Source organism: Myodes glareolus, chromosome 24 (assembly GCF_982192425.1).
Source record: "Myodes glareolus chromosome 24, mMyoGla1.1, whole genome shotgun sequence".
NCBI classification, from domain to species: domain Eukaryota; kingdom Metazoa; phylum Chordata; class Mammalia; order Rodentia; family Cricetidae; genus Myodes; species Myodes glareolus.
This window is the reverse complement of record NC_142049.1, coordinates 31434755-31448945: the sequence shown is the minus strand read 5'-3', so window position 1 is coordinate 31448945 and position 14191 is coordinate 31434755. Positions and strand designations below refer to the sequence as shown.

The following is a 14191-nucleotide window of genomic DNA, read 5'->3' as shown; positions in this document are numbered from 1 at the left end:
CAAGTGGCTCTGCTTAGAGAGACATGTGAGCAGACGTGCGCGGATCGGGCACGCGGATGGGATGACTGTGTGACAGCTGTGGATGCTTCCGAGGCTAAGGTGGCAGCGAGGGAAGTGGGGAGAAGAGTGATGCAGCAGAAAGTAGGGAAGTGAGATTACATTTAAAAACAAAGCTAGGAACGACACGAGAGGCACTTAGGAGGGAAAGCACCATCTCCACTGTGCTGTGCCAATAAGCGGAACTGCATCCCCATCCAGTTACTATTTCTGCACATGTTAGAAGCGCTGGGCTTTACCAGTTCCGGCAATAGGAGTAATACTTGCCATCTCATGCATTCATAGTGTTAGTTCCAACTGCAGCTAATTATCCCCAATATGGATGCATTCGAATTTTAAGATGTGGGTACTTAGAATCCTAAAGCCCTTATAGTACGGCTGAGCCCTGGCTGTGGTCATGACCTTGAGTTGCCTGTCTCCGTGAGCCAACTAGAGATCTGCCTGGTAACTCCTACAGTAAACCAAGGAGGCCACAGAGCAAATGGGTGAGATGTGTCAGTCCATGATACCAAGTTGGGACTCTTCTGAAAAGTTAATGTGACAGTTACATATGAGCCACAGCAGAAATGGCTGGGGTTTCATCCGCTAACTCTCCAGAGTAAAGTGAACATGACAGTATGGCAGAATGAGTGCCCATGGATGGTTCATGGCTGCCTTCCCTGCATGGCTGCCCCTGAGGCAGTACAGGAGGATGCTCTCCTTTAGTGCCAGGTAAGAGAACCAAGGTAGGGTTGTGCTGGATAGCTTTATGTCACCTTGACATGAGCTAAAGTCATCTGAGAGGAGGGCTCCTCAATTGAGAAAATGCCTTCATAACTTTGAGCTACAAGCAGGCCTGTAAGGCATTTTCTTAATTAGTGATGGATGTGGGAGGCCCCAGCCCATGGTGGGTGGTGTCATCCCTGGGCTGGTGGTCCTGTTTTCTGTAAGAAAGCAGGCCTAGCAAAGGCATGGGCAGCAGCACCCCTCCATGGCCTCTGCATCAGCTCCTGCCTCCAGGTTCCTACCCTGTCCTGTTCCTGTCCTGACTTCCTTCAGTGCCAGACTACATTTTGGAAGTGCGAGCCAAATAAACCCTTTCCTCTCCGGCTTGCTTTCTGGTCATGGTGTTTTGTTACAAAGCTAAGACAAGGGCCCAGACTATGGTGCTAGGAATAGGCTTTACCCTCTCGGCCCATCATCCCCGTGTGGAGAGTTACTCAGGAAGGTATGTAAGTATGGCAGCAGGAGCCTGGTGCATGCATCGGGAGTGCCCCACAGTGCTCTCTGAAAACAGCCTTGTGTGTTGGTTATGAGGTATGGGCCAACGGGAGGTTGCACACATGCTGGTGGAAGCTGCTTGCCAGTAGCGACCTTGTCATGAATTAGTGCTTCTTAGGGGAGCTGTGGCTGTGGTATGACACTCGCCAAACATGTACAAGACCAGGGATTCAATCTCCAGTACCACACAGACACATCCCCCCACACACACACAGATACACACATCTATACACTCATATAGTCATATAGACACAGAAACACACTTAAATAATACTTCTCACTTTGAGAGTCTCAAATAAAAATAACAGAAGAATGACTGGTAAGTAACATGAGCCACAACTGGGCTCAACAAATGGAAATCCAGCCAGAATTGAGATGTCAAAACAAGGTACGGCAACACTGAGGTCGTGGTGAGCGGCACAACGCAGAACCGCAGCAGAGATCTCATAGAATCCAGTGGGGTTATGTTTCGGAAACTGACAAACTGATTCTGAAATTCACAGGGAACGACAAAGGTATGGGGTTTTCACAACCAGCTTGAGAATAGAGGAAACTGGAAGATTCTCACTCCCATTTTAAAAGGGACTCTAAGGGGGTGAGCAAGGCTCTGTGGGGTTGCTGTAAAGATAGACACGAAGGCTGATGAAATAGAACAGTGAGCCTCTAGATAAACCCATACATCTGTGGTCAGCTGTTTACCACCAGTGACCCGGAGCCAACTCCGTGCCTTAATCTTTGCATTTCAACAGATGGTGCCAGGAACCACACAAAACTGGACCGCCCCCACAATATACATTGCAACCAACTCAAGATGTTCCTCAGTGTCAAACGAAGACTGCAAAACTCTCAGGAGGAATAATTTTAATTCCTTGGGAGACAGGATACCAAAAGCAGAAGCAGGAATGGAAAAAGGAGACACACTGGGCATCATTGAAATTAAAGTGTTGTGGTTTGGGAGCTACCACCAAGGGTCAAGATGATCACCAGAACAGGAGAAAACACGTACACACCGCACTTCTGAGGAGAGACCTGTATATCCAGAGAACACAGAGAACACCATGACTCAGCAAGAAGAGACAATTCCAGTTTTAAAAATGGGCAAAGTCAGTCTGTTTCTCCACAGAAGATCTATAAGTAGCCATTAAACACACAGGAAGAGAACCACCATCAGTAATCATGGGAAAAGGGCAAATCTAAACTACAATGGAATACCACCTCCAACCACTAGGCTGGAAGAGGGGCAGGGAGGAAAGACACCTATTTATATGCAATTGTATGAGCTCTTAGATATGATGGGTACACGGAAGGACCACCGCGAAGCTTTCATATTTGTCTCGTCCATTTGGGTTTCTTTATGTACCGCTATGAAATTTAGCTTCGTCCAGTGATCACATAGTATTCCTTTAATTAAATGACTGGAATGAAATGAAGTATAAAGTCTGAAAAGAGATCTCAAAGCATCTCCTTAAACATCCTGGTTCCATTTTTTTGGATGTGTCTACAAACCTACAGGGTCAGTCTACTTCTTCTAGAGCCAGCCATACTCCATATGGCCACCCTGTGTCTAAAAAAAAAAAAAAAGAAAGAAAGAAAGAAAAAAAGAAACCGCTTCTCTATATTATATGATCCGTCCTCTCAGCAGTTCTGGCAGGATGGTAGGACTCAAATGCTTATAGCGCTATGAACAGCTCTTCCTCCTGCCCCTTCGCCCCACCATGCCGCTGGAGCATACACAGCTCAGCTCAGTCTGACCAGGAGACCAGAATGCTGCCTGTGCCTCACCAGCAGGAAGCTCAGTTACTCCTGTTTCTAAGCCAGGAGGTTTCTGATGGCAGCTTGTTGTGGCTTAGATGTGGTCAGTCCTTCACTGTCCCTGTGTTGGAGGCTTGGTCCTCGGCTTGGTGCTTCTGAGGGATGGACGTGAAACCTTTCACAGGTGAGGCCTCCTGGGAAGGGTGGGGGTGGTGGGGGTGGAGTTAGGTGACTGGACACAAGGCTTTTGGAAGGAAGTAATGTTGGGCTTTTGTTCAGAGAGCTTGTTATGAAGTATAAGCCTTATCTCATCCATCTATCTTTGCCCATCGAGATGACATCCACCATGCTGTGACACAGGGGAAGAGGGGTCTTAATGAGTGCAGGCACCATGCTGTTTTGCCCCTTTGACCTTCTAAATCATGATTACCTAACCTCTTTATAGGAGTCTACCCTAGGGTATTTCCTTATAACAGAAAACTAAGACATAGCCTTTGTGTTCCTATAATAATTTCCTTGCTCACAGCACACCACAGTTAGTAAAGTACAGTAAAGCAGTACTGCACTTGGAGTCAGTGCTGTGATGATGTCATTACGGTGAGGTCATCATAGTGATGTCACAGCTGTGACGTCACTGGCGCTATGTTCAGTAACTGGCTGAAACTCCTACCATATTGAAAAATGAAGACAAAGCTGGAGGCATCGCAGAGTGGTAGAGCTGTTTCCTAGTGTGCACAAGGATCCTAGCACCGCCAACAAAAATCAATGGAGGTCAGCAGGTTGTCCTGTGAGGCCCCTTTCCTGGGTGAGGAAGCTACTGAACAAGTAGGTTCAGGGATGTGCTCAGAGGCACCATACAGGCAGAAGCAGTGGGGCTCAGATGCAGCCATGCTTGACACATGACCTCAGGCCAACTTCTGCTCTACATGGCCACCAATAAGGGCAGTGTGTACTTTGGCTTAATTGTAAATGCTTACACAGCTAGACTATGCCTTATTCTTATTTAGCTGGCAATTTTCATTTTCGTGTTTAAAAGTAGGGGGAATACAAACTGCCATCATCTATGGCCTTTAGTTCTGTTAGTTTGGTTGAATTGGTATGATATTTACAGATCAATAGCAGAATCCAGCGAGGTGGGTAGAGCCTTCTGGTATTTATATTTAACCTTTCCTTTATACAGCACGCTGGAGAAAATTGCCAACACAAGGCCTCCATAAATGAGGCCAAAAGTTCATCGTGCTGAATAACTGCTTAATTAGACACCTTCCAGAACACCACGACCTCTCAGAAAGGTCAGCTCGCTATGACAGCTGCGTGGATGTATGGTGTGAGCACCAGGCTGCACGCCACATACAATTAGGACCAACGGAGGTTTAACATATTGGTAATGATGCTCTCTGGCCTTGTATCTTGATTAACGGACGCGCTGCTAAAAGGTAGGTGGGGAGGAAGATTTAAAAGAAAAGCCCACTATAGGGATAACTTGTCTTTAGTGAAATGCTTAAAACATTGGGTAGAGGGCACAGCGGTCTTGTGGGTCAGGTTGAAAGACGAAGAGAGCTTGTGTGGCTTGTCCCAGCCAAAAATTGTGGTGTTGGGACGTGGGTCTAGTGGGAAGTGCTGGGGTAAGAGGGCTCGACCCCACCTGAATGGATTAATGCTATCTAGAGGGAGTGATTTACTCTAATAAGCAGGGTCAGCTACCACTGGGGGACAGGGCTGTTAAAAAACAAAACAAAACAAAACAAACAGCTCTTGTCTTTGTTCTGTCTTCCACATGCACCTACTTCCCTTCTGCCATTTGCCATGAGGTTTACACCAGAAGCCAATCGCATACTAAGTGAACCTACTTTCTTTGTAAATTACTTACTTCGTCTTGGCTATTCTGTTACAGTACGAGAAGACAAAAGCAGAGAGAGAGAGAGAGAGAGAGAGAGAGAGAGAGAGAGAGAGAGAGAGAGCGCAAATGGAAGAGAGGAAGAGAGAATGGGCACAAGAGTGACTCTTACCCTTTTAGCACTAAAAACCAATACCAATTTCTTTTTATTATGAGTTTCAAAATAATGTCTTGAACTCGAGGTTGTGGTCCATTCATGCTGAGACGACAAAGAGCCATCATGACTTATGAAGTGTGTGTTTAGAGATGTTTATTAACAAGAACACGACCCCTGCTCTGGCCTTCCCACTCCCATGGGAGCAGACGGTTAGTTTTTTTTCAAAGACTCTGATCATGACACCAGATGGGGGCCACTGGACCATGACCTTAGGGTTAATTAGCAAATTTCAAAAGCAAAGAACAGCAGTTTTTCAATCTGAGCAATCATCTTCTAACAACTCCAAACTTCTTTTATTACAGAGAAAACTGAAGAGTAGGGACAGGCCTTGTTCTGAAGGTCCCAGAGGGTGCCCAGCACGGCAGGATTTTAACTCAGGGACATATTCCAGGTGCTCAGGGTGGGGGACTCTATCATAAACATGGAACTCTGCTGATGTCTGAAGGAAGGTCATGGCAGCAAAGATGCTGAATCACCCTCTTCGTGGTGCATCACAAGGTGACTCTAAGGATCTCTGTGCAGTTTGGACTGACAGAACCCAGGGTTCTCTAATCAGAAGCAGAAAACTCATACACACTGGACTCCAGCTGTTTAGAGGAGGGAGGGCTGGGCTGGCCACTCTGAGAGGGCCTGGGCAGGAGCGGGGTCACTCACCATCTGCAGGACATCAGCAGAGACCATCTGCATGCAGCACATGGCTGTGGCCAATGCGCACACGATGGTGGAGAGGACGTTGAGGGCACACACGCTGAAGAGGAGATCCTGAAAGAAAAAAAAGGAAGGAAAAGGGTCAGTTCTTCCTGGTCACCCAGATGCAGAATCCAGGGCACACAGTAAGCCCGGGGCAGCGCCACATGAGCAGAATGCTCGTTTTGTATGTGGCTGTATTTTATTCACACTCAAAATTAGCCTTTAAAATACACCTATTTGTTTGTGTTTTTACTATGCTGTTCAAACTGTTCTTAGTACTAAAATATGTCTTTCATAATTTTGGTAATTCTTAAGTAGTCTGTAAAATAGCTGAGAAAATATTGGGATGTTCATGTCAGAAGGTGAGTAATTTTTAATCAGTCACAAAGTGTATCTCGGCAATGATGAGTGTTTAATACAATGTCAAGTTTTTAAATGACTTTTTTTCTATTTGTGGAATTGTAGATTCCCATGTAATTGTCAGAAATAATGCCAAGTTATCATGTGTACCCAGTGGTAGCATCTTGCAAAACCACAGCTTGGCTCACTATCCCAGCCAGGATACTGACAGCCCAGTCAAGGCATGGAACACCCCAACACTGTGGCTCTCCCGGGTTGCCTCTTAAAAAGAAACTTCCCTCCCTCTGTCTGCTTCTCTCTCCAAATACCTTCTGTCAACCACTCGCTTGCTCCTCAATGCTTGTTTCAAGAATGTTGCATGAATAGAATCACAGAGCCTGTGACCATTTGCAATTGTTTCTCTTTTCTCCTCATTCCCCACAACTGTCTTATGATCCACCAAGGCTGCTGTATGCCTTAACAGTCCAGTCCTTTTTATTGGTGAGTAGTACTCCACTATATGGATGTACCACAGTTGGTTTACCCTGGGTAATCTGCAACTTGGGACTATACGAATAAAGCATGTCCACTTTGTGCAGGTGTTTATGTGAACGGAAGTCTTTATTTCTCTGTAGTAATTGTCCAAGACAACAATTGCTAAGTATAGTTATTGCATAGTTAGTTTTGCAAGGAACAGCGAACCGTTTTACGTTCATGCCCATAATGCATGGGTGACCCAGCTTCTCTGTGGCATTGCAAACATTTTGTGTGGCTTCGAGCTTAGCCGTTCTGATAGGTCTGTGTGGATTGACATTTCCAGCTCTATTTCCAATTTCCCTGATGTGTAAAGATGTTGAACGATTCCTTCTCGCTTGCTAATTGCCATCTGGTTCCTCTTTAGTAAAATGTCTTTCAGGTTTTGCTCATTCTCCCATTGGCTTGTTTGCCCTTTCACTCCTGGCTTTTAAAAGTTCTTTAGATCAGTTCTTTTCACAGGCACACGAGTTGCAGATTATTTTCTCCAACTGCAGCATGGCTTTCCAAGAACTTCCCATGGTGCCTGGGTTTGGGGTGCAATAACAAAAATGTCACCAGATGTGTGACTATAGAAACAAGACATTTGTTTTCTACCTTTGTGGGCTAAAGGTATAGAGCAAGGCATTGCATTTTCTTGCTGTGGCTTCTCCTCATTGGAACAGGGAAGCAAGTTCTCTGGGTTCTCTAAGGACTTGAACCCATGGAGAACTCTACCTCAATGACATCATTTTGTCTGGAGTCATGATGCTCTAATAACATCATAGTAGGGTCAGGATTTTAGCATTTCAGCATAGGAATTTGGGGTGGAGGGGGGACATCCAGTCCATTGCCAGTTCATAGAGCACAAATTTCCAAAATCTCTCTCTCTTCTCTCTCTCTCTCCCTCCCTCCCTCCCTCCCTCCCTCCCTCCCTCCCTCCCTCCGTCCCTCTCTCTCTCTCTCTCTCTCTCTCTCTCTCTCTCTCTCTCTCTCTCTCTCTCTCTCCTCTTGCCATGCTTTGGATGCCAAGTCTGTCTAGCCCTGAACACTTAAACATTTTCCCATGTTTTTTTCCCTAAACAATTTTAGAGTTCTGTTTATGTCCATGCCCATGGCTCATTTTGAGATAATTACTGGATAAGGTTTAAGTTGCAATTCATTTTTGTCCTTTTAATTTTAATTTCCGCATGCTCATTGTGAGTATATAGAAATGTAGTGTGTGTGTGTGTGTGTGTGTGTGTGTGTGTGTGTGTGTGTTTATGTGGTATATTGTGATCTTGAATTCATTAGTTCCAGTCATTTTAAAAAGACACTTTGGCATTTTCTATGCAGAGAATGAAGTTCTCTGCAGATGTTGTTTCTCTGCGCTTCACATGCTGCCACCCACTTGTCTTGCCTTATAGCACTAGCTGGAACTCTGGCCCCTGGGAGTTGCAAGACTAACGAGATGACCAAAGCAGACACCTTCACCTCGTTCTCCTTGTAGAGGGTCTACTCCACGGCATTGTTCTCTGCCTTAGAAGGTCTATCCGTGGCATTGCTCTCCGTCTTAGAGGGTCTATCCGTGGCATTGCTCTCCGTCTTAGAGGGTCTATCCGTGGCATTGCTCTCCGTCTTAGAGGGTCTATCCGTGGCATTGCTCTCCGTCTTAGAGGGTCTATCCGTGGCATTGCTCTCCATCTCAGAGGGTCTATCCATGGCATTGCTCTCCATCTTAGAGGTCTGCTTCATGTCATGGTTCTTTGTCTTAGAGGGTCTGCTTCATGGTATTTAACTGTCCAAAGGCAATTCATTCTTCTTTGGGACATTAATAACGAAATGCCATAAATATTATTTACAAAAATCCTGTTTTTACAAAAAAAAAAAACGGAGCTGGAGAGATGGCTCAGAGGTTAAAAGCACTGGCTGCTCTTCCAGAGGTCCTGAACTCAATTTCCAGCAGCTACATGGTGGCTCACAACCATCTATAATTCAATCTGGTGCCTTCTTCTGGCGTGCAGGCAGAACACTGCATACATAATAAATAAATCTTTAAAAAATGACCTCAGAGATTCACAAAATTGACCAATGATCCATCACTCAACTCTAGCCTTTTTGAATAGGCAAAACACTATACACACCCCAAAAGCTACCAGTAAAGATTCTCTTCACAGAAGAACAACAGTGTTCATATTAGATACAGTGATCTATCAAAGGGTGAGCATCCCTGAGAGGAAAGAAAAGATGATTCTCTCTGTGACTGACATTGTGCATGCATGCAGGTGTCTGTGTCCATCTGACTGTCCAGTCCACCAGAATTTCCAGGGCTTGTTCCTGTAGTCATGAACCCATAGCTTTAATTCTGTAACACCTTCTAGGAAGTCGGTCACTGCAGAAGTCACTGTCTACTCCCTACTCCCTTTCCTTGGAACCTCAAGGCCAACTTGTGAGATAGAAAAGGGGTGTGATTCTGATAATATTATGGAGTGTAAATTTAGCTCACGGCATTCCATGGTTCCCAAGGTTGTATAGTCCAGTGTAAGTGCAGCCAGAGGAAGGAGTCTGGGTTTATGGTCTAAGCAGTGCTCAGTCTGTGGCTAATGGTTCCCACTGTCATCCCCGCCATCTTGACACCTCTAAATAATGTGAGAATCCAAGTCTGCCCAGCCCTGTGAGCCCAGGCTCTGTGTCTCTAATCCTTTCGGGTAGCTTTGTTCCGGGCCTCTGGTAGCTTCTTCCCCAGCATATGGTAACAGTGTTCAACAGAATACCCAAAGGACACTCTTCACAGACCCCGTAGGAACCACAAGTCCTTTATTGCATCCCCATACATTTTGTCAATTTGGCGGTTGCTTCATGCGGGAGGTAAATCTCATCTTTGGCTACGCCATTTTGGGAAGAGGTTTTGGGTGGCGTTTTTGTTTTGGATTATGGCAGAGCTGAGCAGGCTGTGCAAAATTGCCACGGCCCCTCCATATGCCCCTTCTGCTCCTCAAGCCACTAACGAAGGAACGGGACGGGGGTTTAAACATGGAGCAGAACACAGACACAGTTCTGGAGAGAGGATGAGGAGCTCAGACTGTGTTTGTAACTCATTACCAATGAAAATGTGTGATGTTGGAGTGGCAACAAGAGCTTCATTTAAAATGACTGAGAAAGTAATTTGAAGGCTCTAGCATAGAACCTGAGCTTTACCAGGGCTCCAACGTTTGGAAACGTGAAGAGACTGGTGATATGCTATTGTAGAGCAATGTGGGCCATGGCCCACGGATGTATGGAGACAGTGTCTGAGCCAAACTTCAGAGCCCAAGTCAATACAGTATGGCCATGTTTTGCTGATGAGTAGGGAGACAATAGCTGAGGGTGAAGAGATGACAGGAGGCCATCCTTGTTAGTGTAACCCGGGACACCAGCCCCAGGGCCAGGGGGTGATGGGAGATGACCATTTCAAACACGTATCATCTGGGACATGGGATGTACCATTCCACAGACAAGCTGGAGAGTCATTGGCAAAGCAGATCTGTAGCTCATGATGGCGTCCAGATCTGGAGGAGCAGAGTAGGAGCTGTCCCATGACCTTGACCTTGAGAATGTTCCTCACGTGTCCAGTGACCTATATTTACTCCCATTTCTAGATCCATCACACTTCAAGGGTCAGGGTACCCCAACCAGTACCCTGAAGGAGATGCATGTCTGCAACCAGATCACCATTTTTACCTTATGGGGACATTAGAGAACACTCTGGAAGGTTATACCGAACTCTTCATTATACATTTCACATGTGTCTGAGGGGAATTCCAAATTATAGTGATCCCTAGCAATGCAGCATAGCTAGAAATAGATTGAAAACTGGGAAGTTGAATTTCAGTGACCACATGTCCCACTGTCACGGAGACGAATGCCCTGAAAGTACCACTAATTTTGCCTCCGCTTCCACCAGCCTTAAAACCTCTCACGAATACACACCCTGAGGCGAGCGCTGCTTTATGTCTTGTGAAATGTGTTTATCTGAGACACATTCCAGAATGACTTCTTTCCCACGGCTCCCCCAGCTGCTTCTCTAACAGCACAACACTGGAATTGGGTTTAAATGTTGCTTTACAACTCCTTTCTGGTTTCAATGACACCTTCACCGCCACGGCAGCTTTCCCAGGGCCTCCCCGCGAATGCTAGAGTTCAGTCTGTAAAATCCCTGTCCACGGTCAGTGGGTATGGCAAGTTTGGAGACAGCACGTCTGTCAGTGCTGATCACAAATCTGGCCGCTGGACACTTGCCACCCTTACCTCCCAGGTTACTAATCTAATTCTGAAGAAACTCCCTCACAGAACACATCATGCATAGAACAAGAACAAGAGGGAAAAAGTTGTAGATACTCTGGCAAATCTACAAACGAGGAAGTCTCCAAAGATTCTCTGCACTCCCACTAAAGCGGGATTCTCCCAGCTGGAGACGGGTGTCAGCAACGACAACTCACAGATGCCTCCACATCGGGGAAACGTGAAGTCCAGGGCTTTGATACCTTTGCCTTCTGGAAATGTCCTTGTGCAGATGACAAGCCCCTACAACCCTTTCCGTGAGTCCGTTCACTAGGTTTTTCTCCTTTGACGTGTTTTCTTTTTTTATTGGCTGAGGCGTCCTGCTGGGCAGCCTAACCCATGAAACAGGAGGTGGAGGATCATAGATATCTGATGTAACCGAATGTGGAGTGGAGTTGGGCTTTGCCTGGCTTGTCATTTTAGATACCTATGCCCTGTATTGTTTCTATCCTGGGCATGTCTGACACTAGCTATGTTCTTCTCTCCTACCGACATTTATTTATCTGTGTGGGGAGGCAGTCAGCCACGGGTGTGGGCACACCTCCAAGTTCCTTCAGATCCAGATCTTGACTGCTCACTTCCCTGGGCTGACTTTGCAAAAAGCAATTCTGGAGAAAGAGGAAAGAGGTGACATGTGCCCCAAAGTATAGATTTACTACGTAGGCACGGACTCCCCATGTTCCACATTCCTCATCCATCACCAAGCTTGCTGTATGCACAGGCCTCCAGACTGGGGACTTTGACTGAGGGCAGATCAGTCACTCTGGACAGTGCTTCTGTTGGGAGCATTCAGCCTCCCTGTCTCTGAACCAGGACTCTTCTGTCTTCTGTCAGAGAAATAATAGCAACCAAGAACAGGCTGGTTTGTTAGTTTAAGAGGAGATAAAGTCATAGACCCTATGGGAGAAATAGAGAACATTCCGACTTCCATCTGGAAGGATAGCAAGACCAGAGACCACGTCTTCCACCACTGTAGATGGTAGAATGACTTGTTCATAAACATTCATTTGAAAATTTGTAAGCTACCTCATTGTACTCTTTTGAATTTTAAGTTCAGACTTGAAGAAAACAATGTATACCAAGGGATAAGGGTGTAGCAGAGGGAGAGAGAGGAAATAAAGATATATTTAACAGAAAAGAATACAAAAAAGTATTAGAACTTGGTCTGTGACTAAGAAGGCAAAAATATATTTTGATGGAAAGAATGAATTAGTAATACCAAGATAAATAACTGCTTATACACATGCATGAAAAGATTAATAAGGTGAAAGAGAAAGGAAAGTTAATACATAAGTATATCGTTATGCTTAGAAAATACCAACGTACTTAATAATAAAAAAAACAAACCTCACACAAATGACAAAAGCAAATAAAGGATAAAAGTCCATCCGCAGACAGGAGTAGCTGTTCTCAGCAGAAGAATGGGATGGTGGACAAGGATCTGAAAAGTTCGTCATGGATGGCCAGCCAGCTCAGTGGGCAAATGTGCTTGCTGCCTGACCTGAGTTTGATCCCTCAGACCTAGGTGGTGGGCGAGAATTGACTCCTGCATGCTGTCCTTTGACCTCCATACATGCACCAGCCATCTATGACGTATATATGAGCGTGAATACACACACACACACACACACACACACACACAAATAAATAAATAATGGGAAATACAAAGATTTCAGTAATAGCTGAGAAACGCACATCAAGACCACAAGATAACCTGCTGGACAAATTCTCCAAATAACCTTGCCAAGTACCGCAGCGAGCCAACAAGGATGCCAAGATGTTTCAGGTGGAAGTAAATGATTTGGTATTATCTTTTAACATCGAATATTTCCGCTAGTCTCCTTGGGGTGCACTCACCTGTGGCTGTAAGGTGGACACACAGGTGTTTGCTCTGACCCGCTCTCCTGCCAACATCAACTCTCCTTCCCCAGGGCGGGGTTGAGCATTTTGTGGTTTATATACAGACGGAAAATTCCTGAGCAGGGAAAACAAGCTACCAACACACAGAGCACATGAGGGATTTGTGGAAATGGGCTAGTTATAAAACCGGAGTGAGTGAGGTAGAACGGAGTTGATAAAAAGTCGGAAAATGGGCAAAGAGCAGCGGAGTTCACAAAAAGAGCCGGGAGACATGACACACAGCAGATCAATAGGAAAGGTTGGGGTCACAGTCAATGACACCAGGCCCATCATTTATGAATGGAGAGCCATCAGCAATGTCACACTGTTCACAAGGGAGAAATTAAAAACCATAAATCTGCAATATGCCACTGCAACTTCTGGATGAAAACATAAAACCAACCTGCAGCTCTGAGGGAGAGGAGGGTGGGTGCGCTCGATTATTTGTGAGTTTTGCACATGCAAATTTGGCTACTTGCTAAGATCTATTTTTAACTCCAAAATGTCTCTCTCCCTCTCCCTCCCTGTCTCTGCCCCCATCTCTGTCTCTCTTTCTCTGGATGCATGTGCACTGTGTATTGTGTGGGTCTGTAGGGTGTGTGTGTGTGTGTGTGTGTGTGTGTGTGTGTGTGGTGCACGCACCCATGAGTATGTGTGTGCATGTGGAGGCTATAGCAGGATGTCACGTACCTTCCTCTATCCCTGTCTGACTTGAGAAGGGGTCTCTCAGTAACCGGAAGCTTGTCCTCTGGCTGAGCGGCAGGTCAGTGAGTACTTAGGACCTGTTTATCTAGTTTTTCACTGCTGCTGAGGTTACGGGCACGTATAGGCAGTCATGCTTGGTTTTCATTGAAGTGCTGGTCCCTCAAATGCAAACTGGAGTCTTACACTCACAGAGCACTTGCCACTGAGTCATGTCCTCAGCTCCTACTGACCCCCCTCACTGACCCCTCTCCCAAAGAAACCCTGTCAAAGTCATAAAATAACCACGCAAAACATGGTTCTCTATAGATCAGTTGGTAAAAGGTTCTGACCAAGGACTTGAAGGAGCCAAGCCCTGTTTTTTTACCTAGGAGTAATTGTTTCCTGTGGGATTCGGTGTGTATGGCAATTTTAGAAAATATAATTTTATGAACAAAGAAAAATAACTGCATTCCTTAAACAAGGCAAGAGGCATAAATTATAAGAAAAATGATGAACATTTGTATTAAAATGTTAAGACATTTAGTGAGAAAAAGGCATTAAAACCAAAGAAAGAAAGAAAATTAGGGTGCAGATGGAAGTTCTGTCCGCAGTACACTCCAAGAAACAATTACTATTCAGAAGGC

The 14191-nt window shown here is 45.5% G+C and overlaps 1 protein-coding gene across 1 annotated transcript in view; it reads right to left on the bottom strand.

Moving 5' to 3' along the window:
- Entrep2 (endosomal transmembrane epsin interactor 2) overlaps positions 1-14191 on the bottom strand; it is a 409195-nt gene that overhangs the window by 27431 nt on the left and 367573 nt on the right. The window contains exon 5 of the mRNA XM_085682675.2: positions 5778-5885. Coding sequence (XP_085538801.2) covers positions 5778-5885 — 108 coding nt within the window. The remainder of the gene's footprint in view (positions 1-5777; positions 5886-14191) is intronic.